The sequence below is a fragment of the Sinocyclocheilus grahami genome, unplaced genomic scaffold, assembly GCF_001515645.1.
Source record: "Sinocyclocheilus grahami isolate Dianchi unplaced genomic scaffold, SAMN03320097.WGS_v1.1 scaffold54.1, whole genome shotgun sequence".
Classification (NCBI taxonomy): Eukaryota; Metazoa; Chordata; class Actinopteri; order Cypriniformes; family Cyprinidae; genus Sinocyclocheilus; species Sinocyclocheilus grahami.
The window spans coordinates 6,639,503-6,664,535 of NW_015505233.1; the positions used below are offsets into that span (position 1 = coordinate 6,639,503).

Genomic DNA, 25,033 nt, shown 5'->3' on the forward strand with positions numbered 1-25,033 from the left:
TTTTTGTCTCAAATCCTTCTTTAAATTGTATAAAAATTGCATGTTTACATGTGCAATTTGATTATTCTCTTTTAAACAAAAGTGGCTAAATGAGAAACCCAGCCAGTATGAGAGCATTGATTGCATTACATTTGGGATGCATACAAGGCTGTTTTACATATGTTCTGTGGAAAGCCTGTGGTGTTCCAGGTCTGGTGATGACACATGATAATCAACTGCTGTACATGTGTTATCTTGTGTCGTCACCTTGGCAACACTTGGTGACAAATCTTTAGTAGCCACAAATGAAAGCTCAGTGAGTTCTTATTGTGTAGTGCGGTTAACAAGGACTGATCTGCAAAAACAGCCCAAGGCAACAATATTTATGCCCTGGTTGTTATTTTATAGTGCCACCTGCTTCCTAACTGGCCACAGGCAGCTGTGGGAATACATAGGTGTTCAAGAGTCCCTAGAGGTCAGACTAAGTGATGGAGAGCTTTGTTTCTGGATCAGCTGTGTTTCTCTGTGCAGTGTGCTGGAAGATCATTGTTAATAACAAAGCCCTTAACAGAAATACTTGCTGTTTTTTTTTTGGGGGGGGGGGGGTTTCTTCAAGGAACTGAGACGCCAAATGAGTGTACAAATATGGCTAACCAAATTACCCTCACAATGTATGTTTGATTAGTCTTAACTTTTTTCGGTTTAAAAGAAAAATTATTTAAAACTCTGCTATTTTACCCACCACATTTTTGGGTTTATCAGATAACCACAAGTTTAATCTGGAACTAGTACTAGTTTCTATATTTACGCTGCATTAATATGTTATGATCCGTAGCATTTTGTTGTTTCTTTTGTTCTATATTTATAATTTAATGCAAGTTGATTTTGGCAGTTACTCATAAAAGGCAACACCATCTGCAACAGACATGCTGGTGTCCTGACAATTTATCTTACCCGGGCACATCAATATTGGGTCATTTTTCTCATGCTGAACAACAATAATTACTGTATTTGCATTACTGATAGGGAAGGTTTAGGATTGGTGTAGACGTTAATAAAGCATAATTTGAAAGGTATAATTTTTTTGTTTTCGAATTGTACTACCTGTGTGTACGAAGTGAATTACTCAATGATAACGTCAATTGACCATATGCACGGTGCGCTATTTAGAACTTCCGGATAAAGATAAGCCAGCTCATAATCTTCCGGTGAAGCTCATTTTATATATGCGAGACTCTCACAGAAACCTCTCCTGCCTCTTTCTTATCAGAAACTGAGAAACAAAATAATTGCAACACCATAAATAATGATAGTGGAATTAACATACTGTTTTATGTTATTAAAGAACATATAAATTTATATGCAGAGTCTGGTAATCCCAGAAAAGTATGCTCAGACACATAACTGTACATTTAAATGCTGACAAATAAACACTATCGTAACTGTTTAGGCAGTTAGTCTAATCTCTTAAATGACATCGTAATGGTATTCTCGATAATCAATATCTTACCTTATAGCCATGAATACATTTTTTAAATTTGAAGGCCTTTATTATTTTTCATCAGTAAAATTCACTTTATTAAAGGTTCACTTTTCATTCATGTTTTAGGCTTCTCGTTATTTTAATATCTTAGACATCCATCAATTAGTGATGAAAAAATAGCCGCGCTGGTGGAAACAACACGAGACCGTGCTCGACAGTGTTTAGTGTCCGGCAGCAGAGCAGCAGCAGCAGCAGCACAGCAGCAGCAGCAGAGCATCAGCAGCAGCAGAGCAGCAGCAGCAGCGCAGCAGCAGCAGAGCAGCAGCACAGCAGCAGAGCAGCAGCGCAGCAGCAGCAGCAGAGCAGCAGCATCAGCAGCAGAGCAGCAGCAGCAGAGCAGCATGTGCGTGCCGTCAGCGCAGCTGAAGAGTTCTGCGTTCAAATGCACGCAATAGGCTTAAGCTCGCCGCAAAGCACCAGCAAAAGTTTCGTTAAGTAGTCATTTAAAGCTTTCTATAGATATATTTATCATGTCTGTGATAAATATATATAATATCATATTTGCTGAGTTTCGGTTCATTTTTGTGAAGCGCTCCTTTTCAAGACCGAAACGGCAGTATAAAAGCACAACGTTTTGTTGATATTGTGAGTGCACACAAAAAAGTAGACACTTTGCAGTTCCGAATCATGTATTACTCTTTATGAGCAAAAATGACGCATAGGCTATTTAAAGTTGTTTCCACTGAAAAAAAATGCAAGTGATCTCGCTGGCGCCTCCACGCTTTAGCTTCCACTCTCCACACAAACTATTGGATATGCGTCTAACAGCGCACATTTATCTTGCTTTAACGTTTAAACGTTGTTATTTGAACTGTTCTATATCTATAGATTTTATTTTAGGCAAGTCGTGATGATTTGAGAAGGCTAAACTGATCAAACATGCTATGTTATATGACCAGGCTATGATCAGCTCACTGTCTGCCGCTGGCCGCTTGGTCTAAAAAACAAAAACTTACTTAACAAACAAAAAATGCTCCAAACGTTTTCCTAAATTAACTTAATAAAAAACTAAACGAAATATATATAGCCTAATCACTTTGCCCTTGGGCTCATTGGCTGCAGCTGCCATTTCAACTCCCTGCGCATAGGCTATTTAAAGTTGTTTCCACTGAAAAAAAATGCAAGTGATCTCGCTGGCGCCTCCACGCTTTAGCTTCCACTCTCCACACAAACTATTGGATATGCGTCTAACAGCGCACATTTATCTTGCTTTAACGTTTAAACGTTGTTATTTGAACTGTTCTATATCTATAGATTTTATTTTAGGCAAGTCGTGATGATTTGAGAAGGCTAAACTGATCAAACATGCTATGTTATATGACCAGGCTATGATCAGCTCACTGTCTGCCGCTGGCCGCTTGGTCTAAAAAACAAAAACTTACTTAACAAACAAAAAATGCTCCAAACGTTTTCCTAAATTAACTTAATAAAAAACTAAACGAAATATATATAGCCTAATCACTTTGCCCTTGGGCTCATTGGCTGCAGCTGCCATTTCAACTCCCTGATTTTTTCATGTCTTGCTTTTTGATTTACCCTATAATAAAAAAAATATTACAACAAATGTTAGTACTTTATCGCACTGAATATAAAGTGCAAGAAGTCACAAAGTCACTTGTCATTTAAAAAAAAATAATAATAAGGCCAGACAACAGCCTATAATGCTGAATTATTTAAATACCTACATAGTTACAAATTAAATAAGTATAAGAATTAAATAGTGAATTCAATATTTTGAAATGTTTAAATGTAATAATTTAACTACATCGTTTAAGTTTGATCCAACACAGACTTGTTGCTGCTGTAGTTTTGTTAGTCTGAATTGAGTCTCAATCACTTAATGCACAGCTCTGTTTTGACATCGGCTGGTCAGATGATTCATTCCGTTGCCGCTGTCAATCATAGCAATGACTCGCGCATGATTCACTCGCGTAAATTTAACATTCGTGTTTGTCATTCCTGAAACGGTATATGTGGACATTTGGTTCTCTTAGACAAGCAAAACTTTTCTCCAAATTGTGAATGGATTATGTAGAGAAACCGAGCAAAGGGCGCTTCCTTAAGGCACAGTTAACCGGAAATGACTGAGCTGGCTTATCTGAAACCAGGAAGTAATCGTGCATATGGTCAATTGTCGCCACCTACTGGTATAATGGTAACGTACAGAAAAGGAAACTAATGGACCAGTGAACACAAGATTCGAATCACTTGAATCAAAACATTCAAAAATCCACGCCAACCAGTTTCCCACCAAAATATTCTACAATTTTAACGAAATTATTAGGCCTAAATATATTTACGGGTAAACTCGCTTACTGAAACTGATTGACACTGTTGGGGAAAGTTACTTTTAAAAGTAATGCATTACAATATTGCGTTACTCCCTAAAAAAGTGACTTCTTTGTGCTGTAACACGCTTTTTCAGTAGCCGTACAACATGACTCGTATTGTCCTTATAATGCAAGTCAAATAACTTTACTATCCAAATCAGCAGTAGTATGAAACATGGGGAAGCGCTAGCTCTCTAGTGCACGCGGGGTGGTCCTCTATACCGATTCTGCGCGCGCCCGTTCCGTTCACTCTGCGCATGACATCACCGCCTTAAATACTCCGGTTGCTTTCCGCTTTTTCCGTCGCCATCCTGAGAGCGCAGCAGAGGAGGCATAGCGGGCTCTGTCGGGGTTTTCAGTGATGTGTTTCTAGGCAGCGGGACCTCGTGGGAAGAAAAGGGCATTTTTTAATATATTTTAACGGACTCTGCATTTCGGTTGCGCTTGGAAAAACCGCAGAGTGATATTTGTGCTCGAGGAAGAGGGAGGCGTGAAAGGAAAACTTTTTGTGCCGAGGTGAAGAAATCGAGGTTTGTTGTTTTTGCTAACGAGTCTAAAGGCAAAAGTTGGGGATGGCTCTCTCGGTACCTCAGAACGGTGTAAAGGGGGATAACGAACCCGTCATCGAGCTTTTTGTGAAGGTAAGAGCCTGATTTAAAAACTCCAATCATTGGAGTAAAGATTAAAGAGATAGCGCACCCAAAAATGAACATTTTGTCATCATATACTCATACAAACCTCTACGAATAATGTTCGTTTTTGAATACAAAGGATATTTTAGAGAGAACGATACACTCTGTCACCTTATGCTTTCAATATATGGTAAAAAGATGTGATGAAAGTGAATGGTGACCGAGTCTGTCAGTCCTAAATGTTCACACTAACGTTACACCTCCCAAACTACAGGCTTCTGCTGTAATTTGAGTCATAATTCTGTTTTCTCTTGATAAGTAAACAATTCACAGTCAAAGCGACCACCTTAATATGTCTAACAATGTCAGAGATACGATTCAGCCATTGATGACACTATGTCCATGTGAATGTCAGATGGGTGGAGGCGTTTTCTCAATATCACTCAATATCTGTCTATGTGCTGCTCCTTTTAGATTGTTATGATTATATGTAACAAAAATAAAGAGATAAGAGTTTACTCCCTCAGCCAAATGCACAAAGCACGCGGGTTTGCATGGGAAACCGACAACAATGTACATCTGCAGTTCCCAATCCCGACTGCAGGAAAGCCGTCCGGTCCAGGATACAGAGTAACCCACACTTGCATCGAACAGAGCCAAAAGAGCTCAAATGTGCTCTGCCAGAGTTATGTCTGTTAAGAAAGGACATTGTATTTAATACCCTTTGAATGGATGAAACCGCCTTTTATTTCTTTATCTACTGCTGCATTGTTTTGCCTTCATAACAGAGTTTCATATTTGAACTCCACACATGAATCAGTCTGTTTATTGTAACCAGAGATGGTGTTAGGATCTATTTGTCGTTGGTTTGCTGCTTAAGACTAAACTCTTAGTCATTTCCAATATAAACTGAAGCGAAGGAATCCGGTCCTCCCTTGGATCTTTGAGTAATCAAACTGGAATTATTCGAATTCCTCTCCACTGCTGGAGCTCTGCTGTCCTCTTTCTTTCCTTTGCTTTGCTTTTCTCTTCTTTTCTCTCTCTCTCTCCAAAGGCCTTCTGCCCGGCAGAGCGGGAAAACTCCTGAAAGACTGAAAGGAGGGTGAGAAGGGAAGTGGAGGAGGGGAGGGAGTTACAGAAAGAGGAGGGGGCTCCCAGCAGTGGATGTTTGGAGTCTGAGATCTGTTTGGAAGCGTGCAGCAAGCTCTCCTCTCTAACCCGCATGGTTACTAAACTACTGGTGCATTAAAGCTCAGAGGACTTTGGATCTCAGACGTCAAAACGCTGACCAGGCGTATATGTTTCCCGAGGCTTTAATTAAAGGATGCCCCTGCTGTATTAAATGGACTGTAATGAATAATTCAGTGAACATTACAGCAGTTTGTCACATTAGCAGGCACATGTATAGGTCAGCTCTTTTTGGAACTTGTGAAGTGACCCTACAAAACATTAGAAGAGACTCATATTTTAAGTATGGGCTTTGGTTTCTAACAGATTGATTGTTAAAGACCCCAGGAAATCTGAGGAGTACCGTTTTCTTTTCTGTATTGCATTTATTTTACTGTTTTTATTTTTATTTTTACTGTACTGTATTTGAGCTTTGGGTGGGACATATCGAAAAGAATTTCCTTTCAAAAATATTTCAAATTTTTTTTATTATAATGAAATTTTTAAATAAACATAATGATATCGTTTTAAATACATATAGTTTTTTATTTTTTAAGTAAAATTTTTTATTTTAATTTAAAATGCTTTATTTTTAAATAAATCTGTTTGTGTGTGTGTGTGTGTTTTAAATATTTATAAAAAATATAAGGATATGCTCACGTTAGAGAGCATTTGAGTAAATTTTGTCAATGTTTATAAGTACACTAACATTTAGATGGCTTCTAGCTAATGAAAAAAAATGCTCAAAACTCAAATGCTCAATTTTTATTTCATAGGGTCTTTACAATAAAGTGTCCATCCTGTTGCCATTTTTAGAGTATTTTGCAGTTTCTTGCTGTGAAGTCACACTGTATGAAGTGCTTGATATTTGTGTGGTAACATGCTGTAATCCTCAGTGATACTGCTCTCATGTGATGCGGTTTTTATGAATGGAATACTCTAGAAATTATTGTCTTTTATTGCTGGTGTCATACAGTATTTTTAGATTCAGCTTGACCACACAGCAGTGTTGCCTGATCATTACATAGGGAATCATCATCAAAAATTAGTGCATGAGCAGTAAAACAATTCTCCTGCTGTTGTGGCTTTGATGTGGAACGGCATGAAGAGAGACCGCAGGTCACTCTCATTCAGAGTCCGCTGATATCAGATGTGCTGCAGTGACACTTACACTGTGTGTGTTTTGTTTCTATGGCACCTAAAGAGCGTTTCAGTTTATATGTTTGAAAGTGCACACATGCTGCAGCAGAAAGATAATGTTGACCTCTCTCTCTCTCCCTTTCTGTTGTTTTATGTCGCTCTCATTCATAATTAATAGCATGTATGTAATGCATCTTTGTTCCACCTTTTCTTCCCGCACAACATCACAGCAGGACCAGCCCCTTTGTTGCCATAGAAACCAGGCAAACCTTGCCTCTGCTGGCGGCTGATAATGCAGTCATCTCCCTTCCTCCCTCTGTACAGCCGCACCTACTGGTCGTCTTCACGTGGACGTTCAGATTTTTGGCTTTAATCGCAGTAAAGCACACTGCAGCATGTGTTGATGTACAGTGCATTTCAAAAAGGGTCCGAACACACTTCTTGTGGGGCTGGATCTGATCAGTGCTTGCTGGTTTGGAAGCCTTTGTGTTTCTCTTAGTTGTCTATTTATCCTTGGTGTGCTCTAATGGATTTGAGATTGAGAGATCAGCCTCAGAGCTTTAATGGGATCAGCGTCTCTTAAATTGATGTGACTTGTCTAGAGTGTGATGCAGCAGTAATGAAGCCTTGGACAGAGAAAGGATTTGCAGTTCTCATGGTTATCAGATGTTAGGCTTATTGAGTTTTTTTACGGAAACGCTTCCATTAAAGTCAACTTCTAGAAGTGTGGTAAATTCTAGATATTTTGTATATTTTATTATTGGATATTTAGTATTGGATATTTAAAGGAGTAGTTCACTTCCAGAATGAACATTTCCTGATAATTTATTTTACTCACCCCCACGTCATCCAAGATGTTCATGCCTTTCTTTCTTAAGTAACAAAGAAATTTAAGTTTTGAGGAAAACATTCTAGGACTTTTCTCCATATAATAGACTTCAATGGTAGCCAACAGCTTCAAAGGGCTCTACACAATCCCATATATAAATAAAATTTTTCTTTAGAAAATGACTGATCGTTTTGCTAGATAAGACCCTTATTCTTCGGCTGGGATTGTGTAGAGCCCTTTGAAGCTGCATTGAAACTGCAATTTGGACCTTCAACCACCATTGAAGTCCACTATATTGAGAAAAACCCATAATGTTTCCTCAAAAACCTTAATTTATTTTCAACTGAAGAAAGAAAGACATGAACATCTTGAATGACATGGGGGTGAGTAAATTCAGGAAATTTTCATTCTAGAAGTATATATTTAAATAAATATATGTTTTTAAAAGTTATTTTAAAGCATTTTTTATTACAGTTTTTTGGTTTGTCTGCCATAACAATTAAAATAATGAACAAAATGTATTATTCTCTTATCTGTATTCTTGAATTGTATTATATGTGCATCCCTAATTTAAAAGGGCTTACAAAAGCAAATATTGTTATTACTATTGCTCATACGTGCGGTTTGAGATTAAAACAAGTTGTTAAATGTCATGTTACTTGTTCTTCAGCATTTATGCCAGGGGTGGCGACCGTCGGTCCTGGAGAGCTGCAGCCCTGCAGAGTTTTGCTTCAACCCTAATCAAACACACCCGAACAAGCTAATCAAGGTCTCAAGGGTTACTAGAAAGCTACAGGCAGGTGAGTTTTAATTAGGGTTGGAGCTGTACTCTGCAGGACTGCGGCTCTCCAGGACCGGAGTTCGCCACCGCTGATTGATGCTATAGGCCTCTCGGATCATGCAACTTGAGGATTTATTGTTTTCACTTGGAAGACTATAAAATGGTCAAGCAGATCCTTTATTAAAGGTGGGACAGATTCATATTTTGGAACCAGACTTTTGTAGAGATTTGTCCAAGTAAGCAACCACCCAGCAACTGTATAACAATGTGCTAAAACTACCCCAAACACCTTAGTAACCTCCCATAACACGCTAGCATTGTGGTGCAAGCAGTGTGAGTTTTGCATTGGCAAGTGTAATTTACATTTTCTTTAAAATACATAGATCATTCATGATCCAATCCTCTACCTCCATGAGCATACGGGGTCAAAACTAGCATGTGACAGTGGTAATGTTTACTCTGGCACTCAGGTGCTTTACACAGTCCAGGTGCTGATGATGCAACCACAGTAACCCTTGCTCTGCTTTGATTGGCTCTTTAGATTAATTATTGTTTATGCCGCATGCAGAGTCAGATGACTTCAGTGTTTTGTCTGTGGTTTGATTTTTGTTTAAGCTGATGTTAGTGATTGTTCACTGCAGAGTTATAGTTTAATCACTGCTTATGAATTCAAGGCCATAGTTTGGCCTTATTTTTTTTTTTTTAGCTTTGCGTGTATTTTTGAAGGAACTGTTTGCTCCTTTGACAATAAAACAGGATATGCTGACCTTTTGAAATATTTAGTTTTATCTTTTTTGGTATTCATATGGAGTTCATAGGCCCAGACCTATTGTGCTGTTAACAGCAGCGTGTCTGTCAAAACCTCGAGAGGAGCTTTTGTGTTTGAGAAGGATTATGGCACAGCTCAGAGTGTCCTTTCATCTCTCACAGCTTCCATTTTTAACCCAAACTAGCGGTCAGGTTTTTTTTTTTAACAGTCAAATTCCAGAGTGTTAAATATGCAATTCAGTCTTTTATCAGCTGCCAAGATGGGATCTTATATAAACACAGACATTTAAATGCATCAAATGATTTGTGAGTAAAAGGCAGTGTGTTTGTTTATAGATTGGAGAAAGTTTGTGTTCTTACATGTTCACAGTGATACAGGATTATTAGAACAGACAGACATGGACACATTCTTGGCCTCTGGAGTCCCACCAAAGTCAAATGCCTTCACTGCATGAGATCTGTCCTTACTGAACAGTCTGAAGGACAAAAGACATGCTGGAACTCTTTCACCCCCTCCTTCCCTCTCTCTCTTCATCCTTCAGCCAGTCGCGTTCAAGGAAGGCTCATATCTGACCAGAAAGCTGCATTGCAGTCATCTCAGTAGTGAGCCATCATAGTGAAGTTTCATTCTTTTGTTTGAAGCTCTGTTGTGTCCTCTTGTATTGGTTTTGTGTGTGGGCATGTCTTTTATTTCCAAACCAATGAAATGTTTGTCGGGCGCTCCTCCTTTTGAGTTGTCCATTCTGTCTGCTGTATAGGTACAAGGTGTGTGTCAGATAATTGATGCAAAATCTTTAGTTACCGGGAATTCCCTTCAACACAAATTAAATGAGAATCTTTGTGATTATACATGAGATATCAATGATTTAATAATGTAAAATATTCATATTGATTTAAATATTGAATAGTTTATATGCTATCAGGAAAGCAAATTTAGTTTGTAAGGCTGCACAATTTGGCCAAAGGCTGCACAATTTGCGATTATTATTACCAAATAAAAATGTATACAAAATTAAACGTTGTAATATTTCACTGTAAAAAAAATAGTATTTAATAATAATAGTATTTTATTTTACGTCTGTAAAATTACAGCATGCTGCAGCCCTAGAATTTGGTTTTAATAATCATCCACTAAAACATGTACATTATGACCCCCTTTTATATATTTATTGTTCAGTATTTATTTGGAAGGTAAAGATGGCAAATAATTTTTAGATGTTCTTTTGTTGTGGGGTTCATCTTATTTACAAAACCGCACACCTGTGAATTTATTTATGCATAGTATGATGTGGAGGGAGTTTAGCTTCGGGCAGGATGCAGAAAGAGCGAAAATGAAGTGACTGTAATTGCTAGTTTATTTTCGACTGGATTAATCATAAATTGCATCTTCCATAAATAGTTAGCTATATTTTTTGAGAAATGAAATGGATATTATAGATCATTACACATAATGATCATTGCACATATGGGTGTTTTATTCTTTATATATATTCTTTTCTTGTTTTGAGACACTCACAGTCTCTTATGAGTTAAGTTTATTTGTGTGTGACTGCTTTTTGCAGCCATGTGCCAGTGTGTGATTTCAGGAGCTTATGGAGCTGTCAGCGCTGTCTGATTCCCTCCCAGGTCTTAAACGGGATCGTGTGGAAGTGCCATTGCTGTCACGACATTGAAGGTCACTGGACGATGACATCTGTAGCATAGCCAGCCTTTGAATTTCATTTTAAAAGTTAAATTTAGGCCAATTTGACTAGGTTCTTCTAGCAGGAGTGATTTTACTGTGGCCGTCTTAACCTATATGCTCGTCTCTGTTTGTCTAGATTCTGCTGTTGATCTGCATGTGTTTAGTCTTGTCAGATATCACAGCTGATTGGCTCTCATCTCAGAGACGAAGCGACCTATGTGTTTTTTGTTAGTTTGAAAAACACTTGTTTATTCAGCTGGTACAACATTTTGTAATCAGTGGTGTAGGCAAGACTCTACATGTGTCCATTGATGTGAGTGTGCGAGCGTTGACCAAAGACAGGCTGGAAGCGTGGCCGTGAGTCATCAGTCTGAGGTCTGCTTTTGTGTTAGGAGGAATGTTCTGGGAATGTTTGCACAAACTTAGGAGGTCTGCATGGAATTTGGTAACATGCAGAATTCAAATGCCAACAATTTATTTTAAACTATTATGCTTTTTCACTTTCACTTTTTTTCACTAAACCGAAATCACTTTTCAAAAACTACAACGAATGACTCGTTTGGACTACAACACATATTTTCCGGGATTTGTGATATCAAAAATACAGACGAATGGGACGAGACCTGGTTGAGCTGCACTAGAGAAGGCAACAAGTCTTATCACTATGTCGGAGACACGCTAGCCTTCCCAAGGCAGACGAACTTCGAGTGGTTACAATAATCCGGGTTTAAATCGAGCTCAAATTTATTTGATTTTGACGCAATATTTACACTGAAGCTCGCAGGGCGGCTATGGTAAGGGGCATGACATTTCCCAACCAGGCGTCGAGTGCTGCCAATCACAGCACACACTGGCCCAGCTAACCAATCACAGCACATTTCGTATTTCAGAAGGCGGGCCTTCATTTGATACAGGAACTATTCGAGCAGTTCATGCCAGACTGGGGAGAGAGGTGTTGTAATACTGTAAAATATGTGAAAAATAATGTGTTTTTTGAGCAACGTAATATGAGAGCCTGTTCTAGTACACCCCAAAACAAAATCAAGACTTTGTAAAAGAGCATAATAAGACCCCTTTAATGTCGACATATCTTCCCTTCTTTTGCATGCTAAATTGCTTTCCTTATTATAATAGTGTTTTCAAATGTTATTGAAGTGTAGTACTTTCAGCTCTCTTTATCATGTTTTAAAGACATGTTTCAAGTTCAATATAAATTAAAGATGTCTTTGATTACCACAGACAATCTTGAGAGTTGAAAGCTGGATATATCCTATTTGCATAGATTTAGTTTAGGGGAGGGCAATATAACCAAAATCTTATTTCACACTAAATACACACACACACACACATGGTGAACTCCATGCCCAAGAGGGTTAAGGCAGTGCTGGAAAATAATGGTGGCCACAGAAAATATTGACACTTTGGGCCCAATTTGGACATTTTCACTTAGGGGTGTACTCACTTTTGTGGCCAGCAGTTTAGACATGGCTGTCTGTTGAGTTATTTTGAGGGGACAGCAAATTTACGCTGTTATACAAGCTGTACACTCACTACTTTACATTGTAGCAAAGTGTCATTTCTTCAGTGTTGTCACATGTAAAGATGTAATAAAATATTTTCAAAAATGTGAGGGGTGTACTCACTTCTGTGAGATACTGTGTGTGTGTGTATATAACTTTATAATTACAAAATTAAAATACAAATTAAAGTTTTTAAGGTACAATAGCTTTATTTATAGTAGTAAGAAAAATGCAAGAAATTGAACAATCAAATGGAAAAATAAATCATGGCATAGCCTTCAGTGTCACATAGTCATTCTAATATGCAGATTTGGTGCATACTACATGGGAAACATTATCTTGAAAATGCTGCTTAATATTTTTGCGAAAACATTGATACTTTAAGGATTCTTTGAATAGAAAGCTCACCAGAGAACATGACCGTCTGTTGGCATTCCCACTTTGCGTCTTAAATGCAGTCCATAGAAATACATTAAATCATAGATTGTCTGATGTGAACGTCATTTGGAAAATTAATGTTTCTTTCAAGTGGGAAATCCTTCTTTCTGTCTGTATGTCTTATTCTTTCTCTTTCTCCGTCCCTCTTTTTCCCTACTTCCATATAAGGTAACATCGTGGTCAGATCGTTCACAGGGGCTGGAGAATGAGCACATTGTGATTGTGAAGAGTTTGGCTGTTTAGAGTTCTAAATTTAGTCTGCTGAGCACTTCCCCGCGGCCCCACCTCCAGACACACACACACACACAACACACACATCTCTGTCCTGTGGGAATCTCACAGTGTGGCCTAACAAGGCAGGGCTAAAAGAGAGAGCTGGAGTGGGTGCTGTGCCATGAGAATGTGTGTGTCTGATTGTTGAGGTGTGTGTGTGTGTGTGTGAGTGAGAGACTCCACCTTCATGCATTCAGATTGAGTTGCCCTCTGTGACGTCTTCAGAGCTTTGCTGGAAGAGATGAGATCACTCACAGAGACCGCAGATCAGATGGAGACGGTGACATGCTCAGCAGCTACTGCACCATGACTCACTGTCTCCACTGGACAGCTGTAGCTGTGTGCACTTCTCCTTTGGGAGTTCAAATCCTTCATCTGTCCCTGACAGTGTCACAGAGTATATTAAAAACACTTCACATCCACCTGAGCTTGAGAAAGAGAGAATGTGACACAGTTCAGCCAAAAGCGTATTAGCAGTGAACATTATGATAGTGTTCACTGCTAAGTAGTGGTATTGAAAATTCAGCTTTGCCATCACAGGAATAAACTACATTTTAAAATGTTAAAATAGAAAATCGCTAATTTACATTACAATAAATAAATGTAATATTTCACAATATTACTGTTTTACTGTATTCTTTTTTTGTTAATAAATGCATCTGTGGTTAACGTCTTTTTTCAAAAACATAAAAAAACTTACCAACCCCAAACATTTTAATGTGTCTATGTATAAATGACTAATTTATCTTAGAAATGTAAATTGTTTTTAATTTTATTTAATTGGGGGAAAAAATGTATATGCAGGAACTTTTGACACTAGCATCATTCAAAACATTGAGCGTTTAGAACTGATTCACAAAATCAGTCTGTTTAACCAAACATTTCAACTCTTTCTCAAGTCTTTGGTTTGTAATTCTTTTGGCATATGAGTAAGCTTTCTGTTTTTGCTAAAGGTTTCGGTGTTGCCATATACGGTATGCAGCCAGTCTTTCACTTCCTTAGACTGCCATCTGTTTTTTCCCCTCTTTTCTTTTGGATGCACCCAGTGTGTTTTTAAGAGGTGTTGAACAAAAGGGCTCTGTTTGTGTTTGGAGAGTAATCCATATGGATCTGAGAGAGCGAGACCTCTCTGAATAGAGAGATGTGTATAGAGGGCAACATCTATGGAAAACAGACATGCAAACACACTGCTGCGGTTCATTTTTGATCGTGGGCATCTTTCAAAGGTCATTTGGACCCTTCCGATTTTAAGGGGACAACATCAGTTCTGTTCAAAATTGGCTGATAAAAACATGAAGCACAGACGTTCCAGTATCTTGAGCTGTGAGTGGTGTGTTGTGTAGCGGAATTATTTTAGTCGGATCAAATGGGTTAGAATGTAACCCTGGACGTGTGCGCAGCTGTCTGAGAGGAAATGCTTGCCCTCAGTTGACGTCGCAAAACCTAAACAAAACCCTCACTCAACACCCCATGCCGGACATTTCTGGAATGTATTCTGCTCCCCTCCCCACCATCCTCTGAGGCCTTACAGAAGGGGAGGTAAGGGAGAAGAGGAGTACAAAAACAAAAAGGGGAGAAATGAAGACAGAAGGGGGCTTAACATGTAAACAGGAAAGAATCCTTTCTAGTTTGTGAAAGCTCACCTGCTGCTGCTTTTGTCTTGTCTTGTTGCTTCACTACTTATGAAGATGTGTTGTAATCAGTAATTAAGCTTCTTTTATAAAGCTTGATTCAAAAGCACTTGGAGTTGGATTATAACCAGTGAATAATTAAATCCAGATTCTTTTAAATAAAAATTCTGTAGGGACTTGAATGGCTGACGTCTTTTTGAGTTTTTCTCTCTGTGTCCCTCGTTAATACAAACAATTGGTCTTCTTATTAAACCTGTTTGTGTGAGGAGAGGCAGTTTGCCCTCTGTTGTGATGAATGGAGCAGATGAGCAGAAACACCCTGGGGAATCCACAGCTGTGCTAACCTTCAGGCAATTACTGGTACTGCAGCAAGAAAACTAATTACCAAAACTAACCTTTGTTTGTAGCTGCTTTATCAATTTATTTGACTTCCTTTAAAATTTGAATGGTTTTGTCTTTAAACAAAAGGAGCCTACGATTCTGATGTTTGCAGAAAATAAGTCACTCAGGCTTGATGAACGATTATTGACAAGTCAACAGTTTTCCCATGACTTGATTTTCTTGGTTTCCTGTCACAATCTAGCATCATTAAATAGCATCAGTACTTCAGTGAGCAGTCACTCAGAAATGCTTTGATATATTATCTGTAATATTTAGAGAACAGGGAGGCATATATAAATATATTAATCTCTTTTTTTATACATTTATTTATTCTGCAAATATTTAATAAATTGTCACTTTTGATACATTTTAAGTAGGACTGTCAAATCGGTTAATCACATCTAAAATAATAGTTTGTGATTTGCACATCTAAAATAAAAGTTATTGTGTTTGCACAATATATGTGTGTGTACTGTGTATATTTATATGTAGCCTATATAAATACACACCTGTATATATTTAAGAAATATTGAGGCGTGTATATATTACATTTATTAAATGTATACATGTATATGTGTGTGTATGTGTATTTTATATATATATATATATATATATATATAAAAATTCAACTTTGCAATCACAGGAATGATTATTTTAAAATGTATCAAAATAGAAACCAGTTATTTTAAATGATAATAAAATTCAACAATATCACTGTGTTTTTGATTAAATGAAGCCTTGATGAACATAAGAGACCGTATATAATAATCCTATTTTTATGTTTTTTTAGTTTATTTTAGGTTTTTGTAAAGTAGCTTTTGTCTAGAGTACTGGTTTACAGATTTTCTCAAACTTGAGGTATTGCTTGTCAAATAGTATTGAAGGAGTTAATAATGTTATATTTGTCTACATAGTAGACTGTATATGCATTACGTAGAGAAATAAAGATTTAATTTCAATTAGAACTTCTTTTCTTAATTTCTATTGACGTTTTCAGACTCGCACAGAAGCACAAAGTGAAGAAGCTTTGATTTAAATGTTTTTCTTCATCATAACCCTCATCATTTTGTACTGTTGCAGTTCTTGGCTGTGAGTTTGTGGAACAGGTTGTTTTCTGTGGTCTATTGTCAGCTCTAATAGACTGAACTCTACAGGACAGACACTACATCATGTGTCTCTATGGAAACTGTTGACAGACTCTTCCCATTCCCTCTTACAGTGAACATCTTTCACTGGGCAGAAACCGGAAGCCACTGAATCATCTTCAGTCATAAAATCTCTGACTCTTACTCCCCTCCTTGAACAATGCCCATTTTCTTTCCAAGAATGACACAGGTTTTATTTTGAGAATGTGAGTGAATGGAGGAATGTAAAAGGGACACAAATGCACTCTTTACCAGCACATTTTAACAAGAGAAGCCACTGAAAATGAACCCTGAGTCAACTTGCTACAGTGAGCACTGAACAAAAGTAAAACTTTTGTTCACCACAGAGAGAGAGAAAAGTTTATGAACAAGAGATGCCAGGCAGCAGGGTGCCTGGACGGGAAAGAGATGGAGGAAGAATGAAAGCGAGAGAGAGAGCACGATCTCTCTAGAACAAAGTCTTCTGTTCTTTATTGGGCTGCTGGATTCTTTTCAGTGTGTGAAACCAGATAACACGAGAGCTTACAACAATACACTGCTGAGGAAAAAAGCCGATTCAGATATCAGTGCTGCTCTGTGAGGTTTATTGAACTCTGAGAACATGCTAGAATCCAGAACTGACCGTTTATGATTGTGTAATGCCTTCCTTAAATTGTACAGAATGGGTTTCATCCAATAAATGGTGGTGACCATCTAATCGTTGTCTTATAATGATATTTACATAATATTTATAATAATTTATATTCTGCCTAGCTGTGTTCCAAAACCTACCTGTGTGCCTAGTACTGCCTAAATGGGAAGCTGCCTCAGGAGTATTCATTCAAAATTTGTAACACTTTACATGAAATGCGCAGGAAGTTTGACTCGCAGATGATTTTAATATAGGCATCATAGAGAAAAATAATGCAGTTCTCTTAAAGGGGTCATATGATGCTACTAAAAAGAACATTATTTTGTGTATTTGGTGTAATGAAATGTGTTTATGCGGTTTAAGGTTCAAAAACACATTATTTTCCACATACTGTACATTATTGTTTCTCCTCTATGCCCCGCCTTTCTGAAACGCATCGATTTTTACAAAGCTCATCGGTCTGAAAAGCTAGGTGTGCTCTGATTGGCTAGCTATCCAGTGCGTTGTGATTGGCTGAATACCTCAAGCTTGTGACGGTTTACTACTTTCTTTGCGTAAATATTTGGGCGACGTTATGCAAATCTTCCCACATAGCGATGTAGATATGTGGGGCGTGTTAGAACGAGCCGTTTTAGGTAGGCGTGGCTGACTCTTTAACTTTTATAAAGAATATCTCTTTGGATTTGAAACTTTAGTCTTTGCAACTTTACAGATCTTCTTTATGCACCAAGAGCTTGTAACACTCCAAAGAGAAAGGAAAAATTTAAATGGCATCATATGACCCCTTTAAGCATGAATATATAGGCCTATATATAAGATTTTTTCTCCCTTAAAATAAAGTAAGGTGAGTTCACCCAAAAATTAAAATTCTGAAAATTCAAATAAAATGTTGTTCTTTTTTATACTGTATTTTGATGAAAATGTAGCCTTAGTGAACATTTTACTAATCCCAAACCTTTAAATGGTAGTGTATGGGATGGTAGTTTGGCCAAAACAAGGAATTTAAGGAGGCAGCATAAAGAAGATGTCTATTTTTGCTTCAAGAATTCCTTAAAGCTCGATAGTTTTTGATAAAGAACACCAGTTTCTGTCAGGTCAGTCTGACTGTCAGCTCATTGCATAATTAGCTGAATCTAAATTGCTGAAGCACACATGAACATCTCTAGTCTCTGAGTCATAAGCATCTTGTTTCTGGAGCTTAGTGGAGGGCTAATGGAGAGATGGTCTGTTGTGTGTTGGAGTTCTCACTGAGGTTGGTATTCAGCCGAGAGATGCGGAGGAGGAGGGGGGGGGGGCTCCTTTGGTGATATCTCCACTGTGGAATTCATGTCTTTTGAAAAAATGTTCACACATACACTTGCTATCCCAACAGAAAGATGAATGTTTTAAAGGGGCACTTAGCCATTTCCCTAATTAAAAAATAAATCGATGCATAAAGCATAATAGGATAGGCTCAATAAAATCACACGACTAGCTAAATTCCATTATCTTTATCTCAGTACTCCGCTGTTGTACATTTTCACTAAGTGAATGGTAACACTTTAGAATAGGAAACACATATTCACTATTAACTAAAAGTTTTCCCACAATAAACTCCTAATTTGCTACTTGTTATAAGTTAGTAAAGTATTTAAGTTTAGGTCTGGGGTAGATTAAAGGATCTAAAATATGGTCATGCAGAATAAGGCAACAATATGTGCTTTATAAGTACTAATAAACAGCCAATATGCTAGTAATTTGCATGCTAATAAGTAGGGATGCGCCGATCCGATATTCATATCGGGTATCGGCTCCGATAGTGCCATTTTTCTCGGATCTGGTATCTGTCAGAGAGGGCCGATCCAAATCCGAGATTTTTTTTTTCCCCCGATTGTGCGAATTATTCTGTGTTACTTCTGAAGCCATACAATCGCTTAATGTGAGCTACATATAAATATTTAAGTCCTTACATTAAAGTTTACACAAACTCTTTTCTCAGCTGTGTCTGTCATTCATTCGTTCAGCCGTTAAACCCTGGTCACGTTCGGTAAAGCTCTCTCCAAGATCATTCTGTGTTCCCATTATACTTGATTTGTACATACATGTCTTCACTGTTATCGGATCGGTATCGGCCAACCCTAGGTATCGGAATCGGTGTCGGAGGCGAAAAAGGCAGATCGGAGCATCCCTACTAATAAGCAACTAGTTAGTAATGGGAATTGGTCCTTAAAATAAATTGTTACCAACTAAATAAATGTATTCTCGTTTTTATGTACATTTTCATGAATTTCAGGGTCTCTGGATGGTCTCTTCGGCAGTGAAAGAACACAGTGTCAGTGTACAGTGTTGTAGCTTTCACTGTCCAGTTGGTTATTACAGATTTATGGAAACTTGAAATGCCTGACATGTTTTTAAGTCAGGGGTCAGCTTGCCTTTTGCTCTTAATATTGGTTTGTGTGTTGGAAGTGGGGTTAAAGTTAGTCTTCCAGTCAAATAAATCTCAGTAACTGGAGCTGATTCTTTAAGTTATCTATCTTGATGTGGTTTAGTTGTTTCTCTGGCTATAATCTGATCTATCAGTGATGGTACGGAGTTGTACGATAATAACCCTGTGATTGCAAAATGTTTGCTGCTATTCCCGCTGCTGATGTGGAGCAACTCATTGGAATGATGACAGTTTTACTGAATTCTCAAGCCAGACTAACATATTTTTCTTTCTCTTTCAGGCGGGCAGTGATGGAGAAAGTATCGGCAACTGTCCATTTTCTCAGCGTCTCTTCATGATCCTGTGGCTGAAGGGTGTGGTCTTCAATGTCACCACTGTGGACCTTAAGAGGTGCGTGTGAACATTCTTGGTTTATTGGCAGAAATATCCCCAGAAGTGACTTAAATCTGATAAAACTTTCCATGGAGACAAGCATTGTCTTTGTTTGGAAAAACTATAGGCCTATATACAATCTAAAATAAATTTGTGTCCACTTTTAGATAGCAAAGTAATGTGTGCATAATAAGTGTGTGTGTGTGTGTGTGTGTGTGTGTGTGTATTGGTAAATCTCATTTTCAGCCATCTCAGATATTAATTTTCATTCTCAGTCTTAGGCATTCGCAGTTGTCCGTGATGTTGTGTGAGTAAGCATGTTTAAGTATTTCACTGAGGAATTTAAGACGCTCGTGTGGCAGTGAGGCAGCAGTGGCACTATATTTTTACGCCCGGGTGTGAGCCACTGATGATCCGTGCTAATATTTTGAACTTCTGAACATGAGGTTAAGCCATCTAATATTAGCTGTGACTTTAACCTGCTATTATATAGTATCCACTGTGCTGCGTGTGAATCCTAAATACTTCTTTAAATGAGGTTAACCAAGTGTTACAGTCTTAGAATATTGCAAGATTCTTTGATCTTCTTTTTGAAAACTGACTGATACAGTATATGCTCAAATATTTAAACATATTCACATCAATCTATGGTGTGTGTGTGTGTGTGAGATTACATGACTGTTTGAAGAGAGCTTCCACACCTATAGTCTGTTTTTCTCCCTCTTTCTGTTAAGACTTTCCACATATGATCTTCAGTCAGTGTTTTATGAGGCTGTAACAGAGACCTTGTTGAGCTCAAATTTTATGACCCTAAAATGAAATCAAACTATGTGAAACTGTGACTATTGCATCATCAATATCTACTTTTTAGTTCTTTCCTTCTTTCCTTCTTTCTTGCTTCTGTTCTTTCTTGCCTGCCTGCCTATTGCTTTCTCCTCTCTCTTACCCTTTCCTTCGTGCCACCAAAAGGGATAGGGGTGCTCCTTGTGCTCATGCCAGAGGTGTGAGGTCATTTCCTGTTGTTGTAGCTGGTAAGATTAGAGTGTTCCTGCCTGCAAGGCCTCATGGGACATATGCCCCCTCTGTTCCTGAACCCTCAAGTGTTTTCAGATTTCACAGTCTCCCTTTGTGGACATCCAGGAACGTCCTCAGTTGGAAAAAACTTTATGTAGAAGAATCTTTTAGGGGTAGGGTTAGCATTTATCCTACTGGTTTTATAAAAAGCTAAGTAAATGTGTGCATGCTTGTGTGTGTGTGTGTGTGTGTGTGTGTGTGTGTGTGTGTGTTGGGCTGTGAGTGCTCTGGAAAACCCCTTATTGTGCCACAGTGTACAGCCCCTGAGGGCATCTTATCGCCTTGTATTTGTAAAGAAAAACAATTTATTAAATTGCTTTGGGCTCTGGCATGCTGACTGCCTGTTATAGCTCAGTAATAAAACATTTCTACAGTTTTTAGACTTCAATTTTTCTTCAAATTCTCATTGAAAATCGATAATTTCATCATTTAGAGAAGTATTTATTTACATTAATGTTATAGTTATGTTTCTTCTTGGTAGAAAACCAGCTGATCTGCAGAATCTGGCCCCAGGAACCCATCCTCCCTTCATCACCTTTAATGGAGAGGTCAAAACAGATGTCAACAAGATCGAAGAGTTCCTAGAGGACGTCCTCTGCCCTCCAAAGTTAGTGAAAGAGTGTGTTTGTGGATTTAAGTGTCACGTGTGTCAACACCACGTCAAAAGGTTTTACTTGACGTATGTGTTTATATACTCAGGTACTCTAAACTTGGTGCCAGACACCCAGAATCCAACACTGCAGGGATGGATCTATTTGCCAAGTTCTCTGCCTTCATCAAGAATTCCAAACCTGATGCCAACGAGGGTGACCAGAAATATTTCACTCTTTCACCTCCAAACAAAAGACCAAATGTATATTGCTCAGTGGAATACTCACACATTTGATAAGCTTAGTTTAACCGTACAAACACTTTCTATTGCTCTCAGAGATTAGACCTGGTTATGGTTGCCATGTCTCGCGTTGTGTATGTAAACCGTGTTGTCTCTAGTTTAGATAACGCAGGGCTTGGATCCAGTGTCTAATTTACATGCTTTAGTGCTGTAGGCAGAGCTACAATTTGATAGTTAGATCAACTTCCAGAGTAAACACTGTTACCTGAAACTAAGTTTTCGTAAATGATAAATACGCTAGGAATTTGCCTTAATGCAAAGCTGCACAATCTCAAAAACTCATCAGCTCAATAAGAGTTTGGCAGTGACCATGAACATAAACTAACTTCAAGCCTCCACCCTAGTAAAATGTTGACTGTGGGTGATAACCGCCTCTTCATTCCAGCTGGAGTCTGTCAACAATGTCTCAAGGCTAGCAGACAGTGCTGTGTACAGGAGAAATGGCTAGGATATGCCACCTCTCACAGAGAGCAAAACATGCCTTAGCATTTCAGTTTGCACAACTGAGTGTTCCTTTTTCTTTTTGAAAGTTTAGAGCTAAATGAAATGAACTGTACTGTAGGGATCTGCTTTCACTGGAGCGTGATTATGTCCTTATGTGGCAGCTTAGTAGAAGTGCAACCAAACACTGCAATTACATTTTGGCACTTTCTCCCTCTAGAGGGCAAGTTACATTCTTTTTAACCGTAATCCGTTCTTCTTTTACATTTTGTGAATTATATATTATATTAAAAATGATTTAATGATAAATACTTGATGATAATGATATATTTTATAATTATTGTATAATATTATATTGTACAAAGATACTATTTTATAATCATTTGTCCACTTTGACAAAACACTGCAAGATGAAGTAATTTTTCTAGTCATTTTTTAACTACACTGTGTGTAGTTGACAGTTCAGTTGTACTTTTATTTATTAAACAATATTTTAATTGTTCACAGTTTGAAATTAATGCTCTGTCAGTAAATAAAGTGAATTGGTTAATTTACTGTGAAATATTGTTGTCTTTCCAATTAAGTAGTATAGTCTTTGTGAATTGTAAAAACAGACATTGACTTGGAAAAAAAGCTTTAAAGTGGCTGGCTGCCTGCAAGGAAAGTTGCATGAAGGAGAGCAACTTTCATTTATTATTAACAATTTTAATTTATTATTATTTTATTAATAAAAATATTTATATTTTTCTATCCAAAAAAGTGAATCATTTGGGCTTTAAGATCTTAATTAGAGTGTTCACATAAATAATAAGCCAGACAAAAATTGTGAACCACTAACAAAACAAATGTGAAAACAGCATCTTTGACATTAATACAATGCAAGTTTTTATTTATTTATTTATTTTTTATTCTACCTAACTCCTTAACGGGTTATGACACATAGGTTTGGAGAGGGGACTGCTGAAGACCTTGCAGAAGTTGGATGAGTACCTGTGCTCTCCTCTGCCGGACGAGATCGACCACAACAGCATGGAGGAAGTGAAGGCCTCCACACGCAGTTTCCTAGATGGTGAAGAGATGACACTGGCTGACTGCAACCTGCTGCCCAAACTCCACATCGTTAAGGTAACGAGCCATACAGGTCATCCTATGCTGCAGATTGAAGAGAATTTTACGTTATTTTGGGCTTCAAATGATCTTTTAATGGGGTTATAATGTGCAGTATTAAATGGCGAACTGAGCAGAAAGATTTTCCAATAAATTTTTTCCCCCTTTTTGCTTGCAGGTGGTGACAAAGAAGTACAGAGGCTTTGAGATCCCTAAAGACATGACGGGCATCTGGAGGTACCTGAACAATGCATACAAGCGCGAGGAGTTCACCAACACGTGTCCCAGCGACAAGGAGATCGAGATCGCCTACGCTGATGTAGCAAAGCGGCTTGTCAAATAATGGCTCAAAATCTCCTCTACTCCGCTCCCTGCACTAGGACTGTTTATTTTCCATCACACGAGAAAGAGAAAGAAACAAGCTATGGACTCCTTTTTTTCCTCCTCTTTTATTTAGAGTAAATACCCAATGCATGATTTCTCCTTCTGCCGTTACAGCTCTTTAGGACATATCAATAATTTTCAGTGTGGCTGAAAAGCTTGTTCACACTTTTTTTTTTTTTTTTTTTTTTTTCTTAGTTTAAGTGTTAAAGCAGGAACTTGAAATTCTTTTGGTCACACTTTTATAAAAGTGAGACCAAAAGTATTTCAAGAGAGTTTGGAAAAGTAAGAAAACTTTATTTAGAGTAAATACCCAATGCATGATTTCTCCTTCTGCCGTTACAGCTCTTTAGGACATATCAATAATTTTCAGTGCGACTGAAAAGCTTGTTCACACTTTTTTTTTTTTTTTCTTTTTGTCTTAGTTTAAGTGTTAAAGCAGGAAGTGCCAGATACTGTCGGCGTATCGATGGCTGATAGTGTGTGAGCATGTGGCTCACGCATATCTATTCCTCTCACCCACACGGTGTAGCAATAAGAGTGGGTTCACCAGCCTTTTGTTTTAATATGGATTTAAAATATGAAAAAGATGCTTTTTCTAAGCTTGCAAAGTGAACCGTTATGAAACTTTTTTTTGTTTTGTTTCTATCTAAACGCATTTGAACAGTGTTGAAAGCTCCAGTGTTTATTTTCAGAGAGTTTTAGAGAGCAGTGTAGCACCGAAGTCTCAAAAGATCCTTTATCGAAGTTTAAAATGAAGTGCATATTGACTTATGTTAATGTCAGAAGGCTGACACTTAAATATGAAGTTCATATCATACACATTCGTCATCAGTTATTTGCAAAAATGGCGCCTCATACCATGTAAATTTGCAGCGCCTGTGGCTTTTTATGAAGGAAAGACCTCGTTAACAAACTATAGATACGTGAAGAGATTCTATAGAGTTGCCTTATTCACTCTATTCATTATTTAGCATAAAGAGTGCTGCACCGTCATAACTGGATTTCATGGCATGAAACGCATGAAGGAAAACACCTGTGTAGCTCTAGAGGTAGAACTACATCACTTGCACTTCACATGAAGCGTCCTTAATTTGAATAGTAGCAAAATGGGATTTTCTTTTTTTAAGGTGCATCTCATTTAAAGAAGCTGAGTTTTTAAGATGTGGTGCTATCAAAAGACTGTATAGACAGAAAAATGGCTTTATAGCCTTACCAAGTTAGCCTACCAAGTTTGATTAAAGGCTCGCATTTGATGTTGATACAACATTGAAAGTAAGCTTGTAGTTTCTGATTTGGATGTTAATGGAAGTTTATAAATGAAAGAAACTGGTTGCCATATGTTTTTCCAATTCTTTTTGTGATGGAGAATTATAAATCTTGTTTTTGGTTTTCAGAAATGAACGTGCAAATTGTATACATTCATGAACTGTAATGACACCTCTGGCCTTATACATTTTCTCAAGGTA

General features: G+C 37.8%; 1 protein-coding gene across 1 annotated transcript; it reads left to right on the forward strand.

Annotated features, from left to right (window-relative positions):
• The first annotated feature begins 4,093 nt into the window (after positions 1 to 4,093).
• On the forward strand, positions 4,094 to 23,771 carry clic4 (chloride intracellular channel 4). Its single transcript, XM_016269888.1, has 6 exons — positions 4,094 to 4,493; positions 19,578 to 19,687; positions 21,225 to 21,350; positions 21,443 to 21,549; positions 23,020 to 23,201; positions 23,362 to 23,771. Exons 1-6 carry the CDS (start codon positions 4,425 to 4,427, stop codon positions 23,524 to 23,526), a joined length of 759 nt encoding a protein of 252 aa, XP_016125374.1. The 5' UTR covers positions 4,094 to 4,424; the 3' UTR covers positions 23,527 to 23,771.
• The last annotated feature ends 1,262 nt before the right edge of the window (positions 23,772 to 25,033 follow it).